At 39.6% G+C, this 20,654-nt stretch overlaps 1 protein-coding gene across 1 annotated transcript in view; it reads right to left on the bottom strand.

Annotated features, from left to right (window-relative positions):
* Window positions 1-20,654, bottom strand: part of LOC128666934 (cytochrome P450 2F3) — a 213,793-nt gene that overhangs the window by 108,246 nt on the left and 84,893 nt on the right. The window contains exon 5 of the mRNA XM_053721755.1: window positions 5,392-5,568. Coding sequence (XP_053577730.1) covers window positions 5,392-5,568 — 177 coding nt within the window. The remainder of the gene's footprint in view (window positions 1-5,391; window positions 5,569-20,654) is intronic.

Genomic DNA, 20,654 nt, shown 5'->3' on the forward strand with positions numbered 1-20,654 from the left:
TTCATCCTGTTTCCGCTCAAGTGCTTCAACCCTCTCACCAATCTCTGAAATTTCCTTTCTCAATTCCGCTGAGGAACGTTGAATCTCCTGAGTGATAGAACGTGTCTGGGTGGCCAGCATGTGCTGTAAGGTGGCCTTAGTAATATAGTGATGCGATGGTGCTTCTGAGCGCATACTGGATTGAGACTCAGCGTCCAGCGACTCGGGGTCACTCAATTCCTCGTTGGTGACAGGGTTAGGTTCTTTACCCGATTGAGTAAAATGGTCATAAACAGTCTTCTGGGTATTGGCAGGGGTTTCCCCTGTCGTCTGGATCCGTGAGGCATAGTATTAGGTATATCTGTAAATAAAAGATTAGTACCGACTTTCAATTGTAATGCACACCTAGGATAAACTTAAAAGTAGGAAATATCTTATAGCAAAGATTACTAGTTCTGATATGTACTGCTAGACTGCGGAGCAGGGATCAACAGCACCCTCTGTATCTATGACATTTTGTTACAACATCACATAATAAGCAAAAATTGGACCTCTCGGTCCCAGCATACAAATTCAAGTAAATATGTCTCTGGCACCTCGGGGAGTAGTGGGATACGACTTTGTAGAAGGGGAAAAGGAAAAGGGAAGTGACCAGCCCAGATTAACTGGACCGGAAAGGGAGAGGTGCCATGGAGAGGTAATAATCAATACAGGTCAATTGGATACTGAATGATGGTCAATAAAATACCTTCCTATAAAATTGTTACACAGTTGGGTCAGGAGTGCGAGCTATGCTGCAGGTGTTGTGTGGGGTGACTGGGTTATGTGCGGCAGTTGTATGTGTTGTGGTGTGTCAGTGTGTGTTTAACTAGGAGAGCGTGTCAATATATATATCTGTGAGTATGGACCGTAGAAGGTAAATGTTAGTTTCACTATTTACTGTTGTGTTGTACCTCTGCAATTATAGGGAGATGGCATCCAACCCTGTGAGAGGATATATATAGAACTTTAGGGTAAACCTTAATATGGGAGTAAGTGTTTGGGTGCTCCAAGTGGCCTAATCTGCAGCGTCTAAAGATGTCCTAATGTTGTGGGATAGGCAGGGACTGGTGCTGTGGATAAGATTATGAGAACAACACTTACAAGACTAAGCGTGGGGCATAAAGGCAGTTAAAATACAAATTCACACTCTCCTCTCTGTTACTGTGCAGCAGAGTGCATATGCTGACGCAGCAGCTAAATATGAAGCACAGAACAGAAGAAAAAAATCACACACTTTCTGGTAATGCCCCTAGGGAGAGCTTAGTATACAATCTGAAGTCCCAGTCTCTAGTTGCCCATACACTGGTAAAAGGTATGGACTGCAGTAAATATCATGTAGGACCCAAATAGGGTATGTCCCTCTTGTGTAGTTTGGCAGGGAAATAAGTTCAACTTCTGGGGTATTGTGTGAGGTTCCTGGCTTGTTAGCATACAAACAATCACAAAAGGGTGGGATTCTTTTTATGGTCAAAAGTGAGCTTGTTCTTCTAATTCCACTTGATGGCTCCGGTAGGAAGTCTGGCGGGCTCAGTGTCTTGCAGGGTCAGTAGAAAGATAACTGTGGTATACTGCTCCGGAGCGGATCCCCGGCCCCCCGGAGCAGCCACGCAACGATCCCCGCAGTGTTAGGTTTAAATCCGGCACCGCTGTCACCAGTAGTCAAAAATCTCAAAATGGGCAGCCAATTTCAGATATGCCGTAATCTATTCTTTCTCAATGTATGTTACCACGTATTTTGAGTGTGGATCAGATTTGTCACAGAGGTATAAAAGTAATTTAAAGTTCGCAAAGTCAGGAGCTCATCTACAACACCTCTGTCTCCATTGGCGGTTAGCTCCGCCCCCCCACTTTTTAGCACTTTTGTTATGAGTTTTATGCTACGGCGTTGTAGTGTAAAACTCATAACTACTGACTTTAGAATGCGTTAGGAATCTTGGAGGTAGAGGGTGTACCGCTCAGTTTTTGGCCTTCCAGGACCAGCACTATGGAAGTCCCATAGAAAAAAGGGTTTACGAATTTTACGTAAGTCGGTTTACGGTAAGGCCAAAAAAGTGTGCGGTGCCCCTAAACCTGCAAGACTCGTAATAGCAGCGGTAGTGAAAAAGCAGCATTAGGACCTGTTAACGCTGCTTTTTCAGCCTAACACAAAACTCGTAATCTAGCCGTATATTATTATCGGTAATTAAAAGGTATAGGTCTTTGGTATAACCAGAGATTTCTGACTTAGTATATTATCTTTCAACTTAAGTTATAGACTTATGATGGATTCTAAGAGATAGCAAATCGCTACACCCAGGAACATAACTTCCAAAATTATTTTATTCACACCCTCAGTGAGCTCAGATAGCATATTACCTCTAGGCTATGTAGCAGAGAGAATCTCTGAAGGCCACCTATTATTTAGGTATTACTCAGACCACGGGATTCTTATTCTGTCACATTTATCATTTGATAATACTTCCTCCAAGTAGGCATATGTCAATTTTTAACTAATTGTGTACCCCCCTTTTTTTATCTTATTTAGTAAAAGTTAAGTTTTAATTTTCCTTTACATCCTTTATTTCGATAATTATTTACTCAAATGTTGTGAGTGCTACATTTGTACTCTTTATCAGTTTTTACTGATTTGTCTAACTCTCTCTACAGCAACTCTCCTCACAGATATGTAAAAACACGCGATTTGCCGCGAGAAGCGTGGCTTTCCACAAACGTGCAGTGCTGTTTAACTTAGGGCAATGCCCTACAAATGGCCCTTTTAAGGGCTATTGGTAGTTTATTCTTAGATTAGGGTGTGTTTTTATTTTGGGGGAACTTTTTTAATTTTCATAGGGATTAGGTTTAATTTTTTAATGGTTTTGACAAAGTGAGCAGGACATTGTCTGAGAACAAGGTTATTTTGCAATCTGTATTTCAGATAGATAATCCCGTAATATCAGGGGAGTGTTTGATACAAGCTGTTAGGGGTTCTATAGATATGGCAAATAGCAAAGAGGTTAACTGGCTGGCCTGTCTAGTTACATTTAGAATCTTTATGGGTTTGAAATGGTGACAAATAGCTTTGACCATGGCTGTAGGGTTAGAATATAACCCTGTTATGGCGTCAACAAAAGGACCCCTAAATGCCATTCTTTCAAGGACTGTTAGCATATATGTCCAGTTGACTCTATCAAATGTCTTATCCACATCCAGTGACAGAAGCAGAAAAGGTGTTACTGTTTGGTTAAAATAATCTATAGTGGATATCATATGCCTGATATTGTCATGGGCTTCCATATCCTTAATAAACACCACTTGGTCTGGCTATATTATTGATGGGAGAATCAGTTTATGGCAGTTGGCCAAAATGGTTGTGCACATTTTGATATCCTGATTTATAAGGGAAAATGGTCAAGTGGGGTATGAGGGTTGATCTGAATAGCTTATAATATTAATCAGGGAAGCAATCTAGTCCAGATTTTTTCCCTGGCTTTAAGTCTTGGATAGCTAACAGGATTTCTTTAGGTGTTGATTTGTGCTTTTAGGCTCTCTTGGTCTCTGATTTGCTTTTCTTAAGGTGGATCATCGGTTTTGCATCAACAATCATGATAGAAAAAGTATTCTTTGCAACAGCAGTGAGCATACAAGTTAATAACTATTTACTAACTAGTCTACCTAGTTAAAATAAATACAAACTTACCTGTGAAATAAAACCTAAGATAGCTACAATATAACTATTAGTTATATTGTAGCTAGATTAGGTTTTATTTTACAGGTAAGTATGTATTTTGTTTTAAATAGGTTTTATTTAGTTAATAATTGTAACTTTAATTTAGCTCTATTTTTATTATGTTAAAGTTAGGGGGTGTTAGGTTTAGGTTTAGGGTTAGGTTTAGGGGTTAATAGTTTAATTTAGGTTGTTGCGATGTGGGGGGCTGGCAGAATAGTGGTTAATATATTTATTATAGTGTGGGCGATGTTGGGGTGTGGGGGAATAGGGGTTATTAACTTTAGTATAGTGTCAGCGATATTGGGAGCGGCAGATTAGGGGTTATTAACTTTATTTAGGTGTCAGCAATGTCAGGGGCAGCAGATTAGGGGTGTTAAAACGTGGGGTTTATGTTAGGGTGTTAGGTTTAAACATAACTTTTTTTTCCCCATAGACATCAATAGGGCTGCGTTACAGAGCTTTTCATTCAGCGATTGCAGGTGTTAGAAAAAAAAACTAACACACTCTCCCCCATTGATGTCTATGGGGAAAGTGTGCACGAGCACGTCAAAGCAGCTTGTATTTTGTGTGGTATGGAGCACAACGCAACAATATCGCACGCACAAGCCGGCTTTTTGCTAACCTTTAATGGCAGCGCTATAGAGGGTGAAATAACGCAACTTTTATTGCATTCATTAAATACCCTCTATAGCGCAAAACTTGTAATCTAGGTGTATGTTAAAATCTCAATGCATTCAACAGCAGAAAAGATTCAATGTATGCATATAGCGCACCAATTTTTTCAGCTTCCCAAGCCTTAGTCAAGCAACATGCAGAACAGGTTAATGTGCAGAAAGCAGAAAGGCAGGTAGATGCTTCTTTAGTTATGCATGCATGTGGGAGAGAATACTGTGATCTAGCACTCCAGGACACAAGTCTGCTGGATAGAGTGATGTGGCAAAGTACTAGTGGGACATTAGCAGGCAATTCAGTATTTGCAGTCCACTGTGTAGCGATAGAGCTGTATTCATTATCGCTACACGGTGGACTGCATAACACATACATATTCAACAAAATATATGAATATTTAGCCATTAAATATTTTATATTTTAAAGTACCAATAAATATAGAACATGTTAAATCATGAAATTTTATACAGGTGGCCCTCGGTTTATGCCGGTTCAAATTGCGCTGTTTCAGAATAACAACGTTTTTTTTCAGTCATGTGACTGCTATTGAAAAGCAGTGCACTAGTTAAAATAGCCAGTAGGTGGAGCTGTCCGCTTGTGTTGCAGCAAAGTTATGCAAGCTTAGCAGACTTAAATTAATCTGTGTACACAGAACAGACCTTAGCTATCAAGCAACAAGATCTAGCAGCCACTTCCCTATTATCTTCCTGCCCAGCTGCTTGAGGTGAGGGTGCCTAACTGCCTATTAATCATTCCAGTTTGAAATGCATAGAATAGGTGCAGACCCAATATTATCTAAAATGCTAACAATGCAGAGAACTGTTTGCAGAAAAATGCGTAAACTGAGGGCTACCTGTATATTAAAGTAATAAAAAAATTAATAAATGAATCACAAGTCTTATACAAATACAGTTCTATTATTTAAAATTAACATAAAGTCAAGACTTTCACTCCCTATGTGCAAAAAAATGACATTTAAAATACTTTATATTTACCTGCTCAATTTTTAGGAGGAAGTAGTCTATGAAATCACGTGGGTTGTCAGAATTAAGAGTTTCTTTGTTAATTTTTATCCTGTTGGTCACAAAGGCTCCAAGCTTGAGATAGGTCTTGTATATTTGTCTGTGTGGCCCTGGGATATGTTTCATGATTTTTGGAAAGACAAAAAGCAACTGGAAAGAAAAACAGAAATAAAACAAATTAAAGATAGAAGAAAAAAATAAAAGAAAGAAAGAAAAGAAATAATTTAAGAGAAAGAGAGAGAGAGAGAGAGAGAGAGAGAACGGTAGGAAAAGTAAGAGAGAGAAAAAATAGAGAAAGATAGAAGAGAGAAAGAAAGAAAAAAATAGAGAAAAGGAGAGAGAAAGAGAAAGATACATTATTTTCTTTCATGATGTCTGTGGGACCTTCAAATGTGGACTTACTTTTCCTGCCCACCAGAAGGTGGGAAAAATATCCTACATTTCAGAGTTTTGCTTAATCCACACTCCAAATAATCCCTCACAACCTTCAAAAAGGTTACAAAAGGCTAAGTAGAAAAGAAAACTAGGATTACAGAAAAGGACCAATGCAGAAATGACGGGCAAAAACAAGTCCTGGCGCCAACTGTATACAGGGAGTGCAGAATTATTAGGCAAATGAGTATTTTGACCACATCATCCTCTTTATGCATGTTGTCTTACTCCAAGCTGTATAGGCTTGAAAGCCTACTACCAATTAAGCATATTAGGTGATGGGCATCTCTGTAATGAGAAGGGGTGTGGTCTAATGACATCAACACCCTATATCAGGTGTGCATAATTATTAGGCAACTTCCTTTCCTTTGGCAAAATGGGTCAAAAGAAGGACTTGACAGGCTCAGAAAAGTAAAAAATAGTGAGATATCTTGCAGAGGGATGCAGCACTCTTAAAATTGCAAAGCTTCTGAAGCGTGATCATCGAACAATCAAGCGTTTCATTCAAAATAGTCAACAGGGTCGCAAGAAGCGTGTGGAAAAACCAAGGCGCAAAATAACTGCCCATGAACTGAGAAAAGTCAAGCGTGCAGCTGCCAAGATGCCACTTGCCACCAGTTTGGCCATATTTCAGAGCTGCAACATCACTGGAGTGCCAAAAAGCACAAGGTGTGCAATACTCAGAGACATGGCCAAGGTAAGAAAGGCTGAAAGACGACCACCACTGAACAAGACACACAAGCTGAAACGTCAAGACTGGGCCAAGAAATATCTCAAGACTGATTTTTCTAAGGTTTTATGGACTGATGAAATGAGAGTGAGTCTTGATGGGCCAGATGGATGGGCCCGTGGCTGGATTGGTAAAGGGCAGAGAGCTCCAGTCCGACTCAGATTCCAGCAAGGTGGAGGTGGAGTACTGGTTTGGGCTGGTATCATCAAAGATGAGCTTGTGGGGCCTTTTCGGGTTGAGGATGGAGTCAAGCTCAACTCCCAGTCCTACTGCCAGTTTCTGGAAGACACCTTCTTCAAGCAGTGGTACAGGAAGAAGTCTGCATCCTTCAAGAAAAACATGATTTTCATGCAGGACAATGCTCCATCACACGCGTCCAAGTACTCCACAGCGTGGCTGGCAAGAAAGGGTATAAAAGAAGAAAATCTAATGACATGGCCTCCTTGTTCACCTGATCTGAACCCCATTGTGAACCTGTGGTCCATCATCAAATGTGAGATTTACAAGGAGGGAAAACAGTACACCTCTCTGAACAGTGTCTGGGAGGCTGTGGTTGCTGCTGCACGCAATGTTGATGGTGAACAGATCAAAACACTGACAGAATCCATGGATGGCAGGCTTTTGAGTGTCCTTGCAAAGAAAGGTGGCTATATTGGTCACTGATTTGTTTTTGTTTTGTTTTTGAATGTCAGAAATTTATATTTGTGAATGTTGAGATGTTATATTGGTTTCACTGGTAAAAATAAATAATTGAAATGGGTATATATTTGTTTTTTGTTAAGTTGCCTAATAATTATGCACAGTAATAGTCACCTGCACACACAGATATCCCCCTAAAATAGCTATAACTAAAAACAAACTAAAAACTACTTCCAAAACTATTCAGCTTTGATATTAATGAGTTTTTTGGGTTCATTGAGAACATGGTTATTGTTCAATAATAAAATTAATCCTCAAAAATACAACTTGCCTAATAATTCTGCACTCCCTGTAGTGTAACAAGGGCTCATGGATGGTGTTATATCCCTTTAATTTCTTGCTCAGCTTTTACCTAGGTAATTTATTAATCCACCTTTAAAGGAATTACTTTTTGCCGTCCTCCTGCTTCTTGGTCTTGCACACATAAATTACTACACCTGCTGCATTACCTTGCTTGATTCATACAAGCTAGTTGGAGAAGTTAATCCTGCTTTTCCAGGTTGAATTTTCTTGTGTCTAAGGAGCTACATAGCTATAAACTGAACTACCTACAAGTCTGTCCTGTGTTACCTATTTTACTAAGGATTTATTTATTCCACATCAAAACAACAGTTGCATTAAGCTCTCTAGATAACAGTTTTCAAGGTATAAAGGATTTCATTACTCAGCTTTTCGTCCTACTTAAGGGAACTTTTCATACTTACAATTCTCTGCCAAGCCTGATGCCTGCCTATAGTTTGATGCTGTTACAGAGATATTCCTTCTCTCAGCAAATTAAGATTAATTTGTATCCAGGATTTCAACACATTGCTTCCCCCCGTCTGGTAAGCATATACCTCTGATGTCTCAGTGTAATTGAGAACTGTCTTTTACAGCCTGCTTTTACTCCTGCATACCATACCGACTCTGAGCAGTACTCTCTCCTTAAGGTATGCTAAGTGTGTATTAAAGAACTTATATTTTCACTTAACAACTTGCTGTTGCTTTATTAGTAATCCCAGAAAAATAAATCTGCACTGAACAGTTAACCCTCCTTGCTAAGGCAAACTTTGATCTCATAAATAAAAAGAGAGAAGCGCTCAACCTGGAAATGAACAATAGCATAATAGCTTGTTCTATGGCTAGTTACCACCCAAGAAGCAGCCTCATTTTGCTCAACATGTGCCTTTCACAGAGAAGAACTTTCCTGAAGCATATCAGTCTGATACCTACTTCACAGTACAGTCCAGCCCCGAAATACCAGGCAATACTTCTCTGAACGAGAGAAACAGCAAAACCCCAGACATACGTTTTGGCCTCAGGAACAAATGCCCGCATGTCGTACTGCGCCCAGTACCTTTCCTGGAGGAAGGAGAGAATCTTTCTCTGGCAGCGCTGTTCACGGTCTAGCACTTCTTTCCAGAGTTGCAGGACCTGCTCTCGCACTGGTCCTCTGTGTTGCGCCCGCAACTCTCACAACCTCCTTCTAAACTCCTCTTCATGGCTGCTGGTGTCTGTCCCACTCCTCTCCTCCTAGCTGGACCTCAAATCCCAGTGGTGGTTTGGATGTCCCGTACTACAGGAAGCATCCCACCGCTTGCCACCCATTGTGACGGACCGCCTGTTACCCTGGCTGGGTACCTCTGCCAAAAAGATGCCTCCTGTCCTCCAACAGACAGCTGACACCCAGCCCTTTAACTCAAACAAGAGACAGCACTCAGGTTGAAGTAAAACCAAAAGAATAACACTTTATTGGAAGGTTCACACACATTTTATACATTTCCAAACAAGGGGGGTAGTAACCACATGAACAATAGACACAAATATTATTCAATGGGACAAACATCAGACAATGGTTATTTAAACAAGACTCTAATCACATTCTGACTTACAAAAGGACAATGGATGACTCACACAATGATAAAAAAAAATTCACACCTAGACTGGATATGCAGTCACATAACAGCAGAGGGCCACAGCATTAGAATGTCTGTGCTGATTGCAAACTCCTGCAATGAGTCTCTAAATCTTGGGGGGGTTTGGATCAGGCAGTGCTGGGTTGAGCTGTCACCTTATACCCCAATATAACACAGGAACCCCTGCTCTGTATCAGGGCCCTCCAGGTCTCAGTGTCTTTGGGAACTCAGGAAAGCAGGGTAAATTCTGAATCCAGGGTATAAGTACTCCAAATGTCCCCTAGACACCCGCCTCCCAAAACACAGAATCCTCTCAAGTTCCAATGTCCACAATCAGTGAGCAGGAGGCTGGCCCACAACCCCCTCCAGAAGTCCCAGTGATGGTAGGGTTTGTCACAGACCTTTCCTTCTAAAACCAGACTCAGCAGAGGCATACATGCCTAAATGGTATAATTTAGCTAAGGTAGACCAAGAAAGACTAAGTATCAGCTTTTACAGATCTGATCCAGAGAGGCCCCATTATGGAAAGCACAACAAGTAGACGTTGTTCTAGTGGAATTAGCAGTAATAAGTTCAGGTGGAATCTTCCCTAAAACAGAGTTCGCCTTGCTGATTAAGACCTCAATCAAAACAGCCAAGGTAATGGTAGTAGATGATCAATAAAGGAGCATTGAAAACCAGAGCGGAAAGTTCAGACCCCCTTCATGCTGAAGAAACAGAAGGGAACAAAAGTTGTATATCTAACCCATGCATGGACTCAAACAGAGGAGCTTGAAACACCCTCAGAACAGGGATAAGATAGTAAGGCCCACAGAAACTTGGTGAAAATGCTGTGTGATGTTACAAGACCAAACTCTAGAGCAAATGGGAAATTCTTGTCTAGTAAGGCACACCAGAACTTTATATGGATTTTATGAATTGTGTATATGCAAATAGGCATTATGTCTATTATAGACTTAAACTGATCCTATTGCACTAATATAAGAATAGAGTGAATGCTATTCAGAAAATAATAAAAAGTATACTCTTTTTTGGAACTAAAACCAGTACCCTTGACCCTGTTCTTTTATTGGAACTGGTGCAATTACTCCTTTTCCTCTAGGTCCGCTATACAAGATCACAAAATCATAGCCTTGATTGGGCTACACAAGGCAGAATTAATCTTTCTTAGGCAAATCTGGGTCAAAAGCTGGTACTGTATACTTGAGATACAATCTCAAAACCCAAGGATCTAGATCAGTGTTTCTCAACTCCAGTTCTTAGGAACCTTAACAGGCCACATATTCATTATTTCTAAACTAGAGCACAGGTGAAATACTCATCTGAAGGGTGAGAGCAGGTTAGTAACCATGGTTACTGATGAGCTGCTTATTTCACCTGTGCTCTAGTTAAGATATAATGAGTGAGTATGTGGCCTGTTAAGGGCTCTAAGGACTGGAGTTGAGAAACACCGGTCTAGATAGACCTCCCCATACCTCTCAAAAACTCACAATCTGTCCCTGCCAGGGTTTCTCCCTGACTTTTATAGTTATTTGCTGCTTTTTATCGTGGCTGCCATATTAGACTCACCTGTCTTTTCACCGTGCTTGCAGCAGAGTGTGTAATGCTGCTCACTACTCCCAAGCTCGATCTTATGGCCAAACTGGAGAAGATCATTAGAATAAAAAAGGTTGCAGTCCCAGAATGATGATGTCATTATTCCATATTTAACTGCCTCAGTCATGTTTTCCTTTGCCTTGGCATTGTCTCTGAATTCTCTGAGTTCCTGTGTTCTTGACTCTGTGTATAACCTGGCTTGTTTGATGTCCCTTCTGGTTTTGGATCCCTGGCTTGTTGCCGACTTCGCTGATCTTTGTGTTCCTGACCTCAGTTCGTCTGACTACTCGCTTTAGTTCCTGACCCAGCTCGTCTGACTACCCGCACTGGCTTTGACTCCTAGCTTGTCATTTGACTTTTGGACTCTTTATTATTTTTTTTAATAACATTTTTTATTGAGGTTATTAGCAATTACAACCGTAATCAAACGTTTAACAGAAATAGCTAATGTGATATTAGTTACTGTTACATTATTCTGACATAAGTCACAAATATAATTTTTCTACACACATTATAGAATAGCCAAAGATCCAAATACTCTAATTTCGATGATGCTAGTACAAATATGGTAATGAAATCTAATTTTATACAGAGCATATGATATCCTCCAAAACTTTAGAGCCAGTCATGGACCCATGCTAGTAGAATTACCTCATTGGAGGAAAGCTAATGATAGAAACATTAATTCTTGGACCTCTAACATCTATGTAATATTAAGAGTCGCTATAAGATAAAGTAATACCTAGAGTAGTGATACAATAAAATAAGGACAAAAAAGAATAAACAACATGAAAAGAAATGTGCTACCCAAAACATACAACACTAACGTTGATATTTGGGATGTATCTGGAGTATAAACCACAGTACCATAGCTACTAGATCACCTATGATGGGGCATGTAAGAGGGATACAAAAATAACTGTGGATGAGATTCGGCTAGAATTTTGAAGAAGGACTGTTGACCTTGCAGAACACTATTATGTGTACCATGTTGGCAGCTTTTGAGAGCTATACATATGATCTCCATTTATTATACACCAGTTCTTATGACATCAAAGGGTGAAATACAGGTTACTATTTAGTAGAGTAGAGGAAACTTTTAGGAAGTAACAAGAGGCTTATGAATATCTAGAGTCACCATTAGGAAACTGGACATATAGCTTATAATTTATAAAAAGGACCAAATATCTCTCTTAAGTATGAGCTGCTGAGTAAATGTAATCTCCGTACTGTATGTAGTAATTATAAAAGGTTGATAAGATAAAACCCACTGTCCCGGCCGCTGACAGCGGGGCAAACATTTAATATAGTAAAATGGTGAATTATAATAAGAGAATAGAAGGATTCACGCTGAACCTATCATTTGATGTGGGTAATTTGCTTTAATGGGGATAATATAACCAATGCAAGCTATAACTTCATAAACTATAAGGAATCCTATTTGAAGTTATAGCTTTCACAGTGAAAGCAGTGATTCATAAAGATATATGGGCACCAAATGTCAGACCCCCAACTCCCCAAAATACAATCTCATGGAACATAAAGTGTGTATTACAATCATCCCTTCCTGTTGTGGTAGCTAGACTTTGAAGGATTCCAACTCAAACTACATTGCATCTGACCTAAGAAGCATTAAGTTTAACATATAATATAAAACAATTAATCCTGAGGTATTATTGAACTCCTTGTACTCCTGAATAGAAGTTGAGCTGAAACAAGTCCCATTGCCAAAGACCAAAACCTGCCCCAAGTCTCAACGGAAGATAGTCAATATAGGAAAGATATACCCATAAGACCTCCAGGCACAGTTACCTTCCATTGTTTTTTTAGCCGACACCTGCTCTCATAGCTGCCTGCAGAAAAGCAAGCTGGTCATTCCAAGATTGCCAGCAGTTCACACTTATCTCGTAGGACTCCATCTTCTAAGGTAGTTGAGGAGCAGCTAACAGAGGTGGGATAGATGAATGCATACAATCTTTGCGTCTGAACTTTAATCTCTTCTTGGGTGCGTGTCCTGAACCTCTGTGGGGTGATCGTGCCGCTCCCAAGCAACTTGAGTTGTCCTTAGCAACTATTGTATTTGGGTGATGAAAGCTCATTGCTAACTTTGCTGTAACAGGCAAATGATCATTGCTGTCACTGAAGTATGGAAGCAATGGTGAATTGTTCCCCGGTAAGATTGTTTTAGTCAGCTGTTAGCATAATTTATCTGCTCCACCTTCAATACTAATTTTGGGGGCAACTCAACTGACAATAAGGTAGATAAAGGCTCAATCTCTGGCCACACATCTTTGCTGGTGTTAAAAGATCCCTGCTGGTGTTGAAAGATGTGGCTCTGAGGCCAGTAATGTTTGATCTGCCAGTTCATCTCCAGACTGAGGAGGTTCGACATGTTGCTGCTAAACTTCTTTTTCAAATTCTCCAATAGAGCTTGAATAGCATGATGAAAATTTTTTTTTTTTAATAAAGGTGCGATTAATTTAGCATTCCATGTCTCTGTCTGATTCCTGGTTCCCTGACAGTCCCCACTGGAACCATGTCAAGAGTAGACCTTCATGCGAACTTGGAGAGGAGATCAAGTTTGCTGAACTGCTTGGTCTTAGATCATGATGTGGACTAGGCATCCAGGAAGTCTTCTAAACCTCTTGACCGGGTTATAGTATAAGTGGTCTTTTGTGACCTTGATAGCAAAAAGAACAATAACATCCCACAGGCCTCTTTTTCCCTTGCGACAAAGTAACTCCCTTATCACCAGTGACAGTACAGTACAGTTTTACCCTGGAAGGGAATTGATAACTATCTACTCTTAGAAAACATATCAGCAAACTAACACTCAAGCCATAGGGCATATCTGGCTAGGACAGCCTTGACAAAACACTTAGCATTAATTATACAATTTCCGCAGCTGCATCACCAACTATGCTGTCACTTTTATTAATAAGCCTGATATAATCCTGGATCTCCTTCAAAATAACAACTCCAGTTGTAAGCTCAGAGAGGTTATAAGCTTATTATACAAGAATTAAATTAGCTGCTGCCACGCAAGATAAACTGAAAACCAGATGAAAGAGAAATCCTACCAGCTGAAAAGAGCATTTGTGGAAGTCTCCATCTTCTTATTCATTGCTCAGTGAAAGTGGTATTGTCATCTAAAAAAATAGTAGTACTTGCCTGACTAAGGTAGAGATCACTTTGTATATATACTTGTCATATTACAGCAAAAGCTGCAACTTTGCAATGTAATATTCTGCTGGGAGACACCATCAATTTTATTGTGTTGTGTACTTTCACATACAACCACCAGAGACTGCCAAATCCTTGCAAGAAGACCTCTCTTTCTTTTTGCTATTGGAAAAGTCACATTTTAATAAAAGCATTATATTTATATAGCTACTATCAACCTAATTGTAGCACACTGTAAACCTGCTAACTGAGCTTAATTTTGGGTTACCACCTCACTAAGCTGCTACACCATGACATCTAAGAAATAAGCTAAACTAGAAAAACTACAACATCAGTTATCTGCTCAAAACTCTAGCATGACTACATTTTTTAGATTATCCAAATCCTCTGAGTCTCCCCCAACCCATGCAACTACTGTCCCTACAATCGCAGCAGAAACGGAGACCTCCTCAACATTGGACACTTCTGCAATGCTTACTAAAGCAGACTTAATGTCATTACCTACGAAAACAGACATGGATGACATGATATCTAGAGTCGTCACTAGCCTTAAAGAAGAATTTGCAAATCTCAAACAAGATATCAACGAATTAGGCTTACGCGTGGAGGCTCTAGAAGATGAAAGAGACCTATTTGCCAAATATATTGATTCCACTGTCTCATTAGTAGCACAGCAAGACCAACATATCTCAGAATTGAAAGACAAGATCGACTACCTCGAAAACCCAGGCCGAAGAAAGAACCTAAGATTCTGTGGGATCCCAGAATCCATTCCTTCTGATTCCCTCCAGCTATATGTAATGGACATGATTAGCCCTTACAGATGAAGACTCCTCCTTCATAGACAACATCCACATAGAAAGAATCCACAGGGCTCTTAGATCTAAACCTAAACCAGATCAACCACCTTGTGATGTCATAGCTTATTTCCTAAGCTACACAGATAAAGAGCAGCAAGAAAGAACCCAAATTTTCAATTCTAGAAAGACCGGATACAAATCTTCTCCGACTTCTCAACCTACACACTCCAACGCCATAAAGAAATTTCACCACTATCCACTATCTTGAGAGAAAAAAAAATCCCATACCGTTGGAACTTTCCATTTGCACTTTTCAATATGGGAAAAAGATTATCCTGCAGAACTCCAAAGAAATACCGACCTTCTGCACCTCATTAGGACTATCTATTCCAGATCTCCAGCAACCAACCACTTTTTCACAACGTAAAGACCCACCTTCACCAACAGGAAACAGTGTACCCATACAATCTGCAGCTGACCTGGTACCTAAACCAAGGAGATCATTGTGGAGCAAAGTCACGAAAACAAAACCCAGAACAAGACATAACCAAGGACTACCTCAACCTAACTCTCAGATTCTCACAATCTGTCTCTGATACTGTTATTGCATTACTGTTTCTTTAATCTAGAACGTCCTACTACTCCTTTAAATTTAGAACGCATCCTCAATCAGGTGCTTAGTAATTTGTAGAAGTTGTTGCAAGCCACTACAGTGTTTCCTGAGCTCCTCAACAACTTAACTGAATATCTAAAAAACTTCCTTGATTAAGCTGGATAGCTTCTGCTGTATTTCTATACAGACTTTTGAAAACTAAAGAGAAAATATATCAAGCATTCTGCACGAACCTGCTGTTTGGATTTTCTGCACATTCAGTGCACAACAACTTCCTTGCAGTAAAAGACACTCTGTGGATACTCTGCTTGTTTCCCTACACAAGCCTTCAATATAAAGACCGGAGCTCCAACAACATCCGCTGCTGTTGTCTCTCATTACAGAACTCCGTATCTTGTTTTCCGTCTCAAGCTGACGTCATAAAGACCGGATCCGCTCACATAGGATTCAACTCTGTCTGAAGAAATTATCGGAGGACAATAATCTGCTTAAGCGAATGTTAAAGGACTTACATTTATAACGCTTCTGGGGTTTCTATTAGGATCGTAAGGTACTTTGCAAAGTTACCGTCACACTCAGAGTTTGGCTCCTCCCCTTCCAATGCGGTACTACACGCTGATTTCCGTGCATCCAGGACAAACAAGCTATAAAGGCAACAGTACAAAACAGAACAGGGAACCTTCTCTAAAGAGAGTTTCTCTGCAAAAGTATATTATCTGTTTGCTACTTCCATAAAGCAGCCATTCATCAAGTGCTACAAGGTATGAAAAAGCTTTTTCAATTGCTTCTTTGTACTTACTGAATCTCTATGCCTGTTATACAGTAACGTTTATATAAAATAGTTACTGTTCATTATATATCCTGTATTGAGATACTTCAAATCAACCACTCTGATTCACTTTTAACAAAGAGTCATACTTCTACATAGTATTATTCAGTATAATAGTGATACAAACAATTTATAAATCAATATAAAATTATTCTAATCTAATTCTGCAGTTGTGATTCAGGAAAATAAAAATACGCCCTGACACTAACTCTGTTGTAGCATGAGTATATGACCTTTCTTTAATTTCAGGAATGACTAACCCTAGGTAGATAGATTCTCTATCCACCTGTAAAATAAACATTCCTTTGAGTAGCTATTTCTATAGTACTCCCTTACTTCTCTAACTCCACCCTACCTTCCTATCCCCACACTTCCCCTCCTCCGACCTCTCCAACTCCCCCCCCTCCCCCTCTCCTTTCGGATCTGAGGAGTATTGGTCCTCAACCTGGATACCCTTTCCATCTCTTTTTACACTCCGTTTTCAATGTTTTTTCTCCTATTTTCTTAGTATTTTTGAGATGCCTCTGTATTTCTAAATGCATTGGTGTTGATTATTTTAACACTTGTTTTGTTCTTCCCTTTGTAAGTTTGAAATGTTTAAAAAAAACGACCTACAACAATGACATAGCCTCTACGCATTTATTGAAATGTTAATTTGTTTATTTTAATTGTTTCTCGTTTTTCACACAGAAATCACTGGTTTACCCTATACTCTGCATTAAAGTAATTTACGAAACACCACGACTAGCAACTCCACATACTGGAGACCAGGTGAGATCACTCCAACCCTATATTCTTTGAACCATGATGTTTCCTCAATCCACCCCACACATTAAGCCACTTAGCATATATACTCAAAAAGTGTCACCTCACAAATGCTCTATAGCGCTTAACGACTTTCATAAAAAGAAAGCCAATATTCTATTCCTCCAAGAGACGCACCTTTTAGAATCAGACCACTCACATATTTTGAAGTACCACTTCCCCACTCAATTCTTTAGTTCCAACTCCAAAAAAACTAATTGTGTCCACAAAGATAAACTCTTTGAAAAAAATCACCTAACAAACAGACCCAGAGGGAAGATTGCTGATACTAGTCAGTCTCCTGTTCAATAGACCTATCACCTTAGTTAATATTTATGCCCCACACATAGCTCACGCCACCTTCTTTCATAAAATAATGAATAAGGTATAAGACGTGTCTAAGGGTCCCCTCTTCATTGGACGAGACTTTAACCTCCCTTCAGAATATTACTGACCCTCATTCACCCAGATCAAACTGGATTCATTTTAGGGCGTGGATCCAAAGACAACACCACCAGAGCAATTCAGCTATAACACAGGGCAAACATTCAATCCCTGCACAAACCATCTTTGTCTCTATCGATGCAGTGAAAGCTTTTGACAGGGTGGATTGGTCATTCATGTCCGCCACCCTATCTCACTCTGGCTTTTCCCAACTCTGCATTAATAAAATATTCACTCTGTACTCCAGCTAGTAAAATTAGAATTAACAGTGTGATCTCTTCTACTTTCCCAGTCTTAAATGGAACCCAACAAGGCTGCCCCTTATCTCCTCTCTTATTCGCACTTACCATAGAACCTCTAGCTTGCCTCATCAGAAACAACAAACTCATACAGGGCCTTACAATAGACCATAAAGAATACAAAATCTCACTATTCACGGATGACATTCTGCTGACACTGATCTCACCTCTCTCTTCAGTCCAACCTCTCATGTCCGAATTTGCTGCCTATAGCAGATGGTCTAACTTTTCTATCAATTATGACAAATCTGATATACTAAACATATCAGCTACCTCACAGACACTAAATGAAATAAATAGATTAACACTCTTCAATACCAACACAAAAACAATTAAATACCTAGGAATCACACTAGCAGACAACATCACAGATATCTTTAACTTAAATTATATACCTGTATGTCATGGCTAAGTAGAATTGCTGCTACCAAAATGACTAAGCTGCCAAAATCCTTTATATATTCCAAAGAGATCCAGTACCCCTCCCCAAGCAATATATCTTATCCCTACAATCACACTTAATTCTGTGTTTTTTTTGTGTCCCCATATGAATTGATTTAAGAAAACCATTTTATAAAGACCCAAAGATAAAAGGTGACCGAGGTGCACCAAACATCCTGCACTATTATTACACCACTCACTTATCCCATATTATACAATGGAACAACCATCCAAAGGATAAATTATGGATAATAGAAGAAGACCAAAAACGTAGGGGAAGAAGGCTGGTTAGCTGTGAAAGATAGAAATTCCAATATAACTTCTAATCCCTTAATTTCTGGCACCTTGAAATTTTGGGACACTCTAATTAGCCAATATCCTACATTATCAACAGCTCCATCCCCTATAACACCATTACTAGGAAATAAAGGCTTAATTTTCTTCTCCCACATAACCAATGGTATACAAACAGAAAACGCCAATCTTGCTGCATACAAACTATTTGAAAATCACTCATTAAAGGCGATGACCACCTTAAAAACAGAATTCCCAAGACTTCTCAACAAATGGCTCACCTATTTCCAGGTACAAAACTACCTTTTAACTCACCTAAATAAAGATTTCTTTAACAGATCTTTAACACCATTTGAACTTCTATGCTCCACACATATCCTCACAAAAGGCACGTTAGGAACCTCATATAAAATCTTAACTGATATCACATCATGGTCCCTTCCTACTTACACAACCTCCTAGAAGAGAGGACTTAATATGGAGATAACACCACAACAATAGGAAAAAATATTCTTATCCACAAAAAAATCCTCAATAATCAGCTTCTACACTTGAAACAAATTATAAGTTGCTCTCAAGATGGTACTTAACATCAGTATGTCTGCAAACCATATACCCCTCTCCATCAGATAAGTGTTGGAGAGAATGTGGTGAAAATGGGTCACTAAGCCATATTTGTTGGGATTGTTAGGTACTTAAACCATTTTTCTCATAAATAATACATCACATGAACATAATCCTACATGGCCCTACCAATCTATCCCCCTTTTTTATCCTACTTAACTATCCACCCAAACTTGCGTGCCAATATAAACTAACTCTATTTAAGATAATGTTGAACTGTCAGGGTGCCAGGAATCAGACAGACGAGAAGTGCAAAAATAATCACACCTTTATTAATAGCAAAAAATAATAAAAAGTCCACAAGTCAAATAAGCCAGGAATCAAAACCAGAGCTGGTAGTCAGACGAGCCGAGTCAGGAGCCAAAGCGAATAGTCAGACGAGGCAGAATCCGGAACAAGGAGAACAGCAGAGTCAGGAACAAGTCAGGGATCAGGAACCAGGAGGGACGTCAGACAGCCAGGTAATACGCAGGAGCTCTCACAAACAGGTCTGAGACAACGCAAGGGTAAAGCATACTGAACAGAGGCCCTTTAAATAATAAGTAATGACATCACAATTCTGAGACTGCATCCTGTCTCACATGGATGATGTACACCAGTCTGGCAATAAAAGGAAGTGCAGGAACTGAGCAGCATCACACAGTATGCACCAGAGTCAGCAAGAGAGGTGAGTAAAATGGCTGTCAGCAGCACATGGCAAACAAAACAGGGAAAAAGCCCTGACATGAACAGCGCCAAACTCCTTATCCCGAGATATTGGAAAACACCTCAAATTCCCTCCTTCTTAGAATAGAAACAACTAGTTACAAAAAGTTTACAACTAGAAAAACCATACTATATTAAAATGGGAAAACTAGACTTCTTCCTCAGTGTTGAATTCTACTGGAAGGAAACTACCTAAAACATCATGGTCTCAATGGTAGCTAGTTCGCCTGGACATTCTTACCACAAATCACTCCCACCTGACTATGTTCATAATTTACTTCAAGGAAAAAAACTTAATTGTGAAGTGTTAGTCTAAATAACGTAAATAACAGTAAACGTGAACCACATTGTAACAGTTTGCATGTCATTTACTATTGGTTGTTTCAGTAGCTCTCATCCTATTGGCTGTTTTGAACAGCCAATAGGATTTTAGAAGCTCTCATCTTATTGGCTGATTTGAATTTGAAGAATCAAATCAGCCAATAGGAATGCAAGTGTACGGCGGCGACCGTATGAAGAAGATGCTCCACGCAGGATGGGGATCCAGGATAGCTCTGCTACACACCACCGGGATGAAGATAGAAGACGCCCCCAGGATGGATGAAGACTTCTCGCCGCCTGGATGTTCGGACTTCAGAAACTGTGAGTAGATCTTCTGGGGTTAGTGTTAGGTTTTTTTTTTTTGGGTGGGTTTTTTATATAGATTAGGGTTTGGGCAATTTGTAAAATAACAAAAAAAAAAAAAGAACTAACACTAACCCCAGAAGATCTACTCACAGTTTCTGAAGTCCGGACATCCAGGCGGCGAGAAGTCTTCATCCATCCCGGGGGCGTCTTCTATCTTCATC

Source organism: Bombina bombina, chromosome 7, assembly GCF_027579735.1.
Source record: "Bombina bombina isolate aBomBom1 chromosome 7, aBomBom1.pri, whole genome shotgun sequence".
Taxonomy (NCBI): Eukaryota; Metazoa; Chordata; class Amphibia; order Anura; family Bombinatoridae; genus Bombina; species Bombina bombina.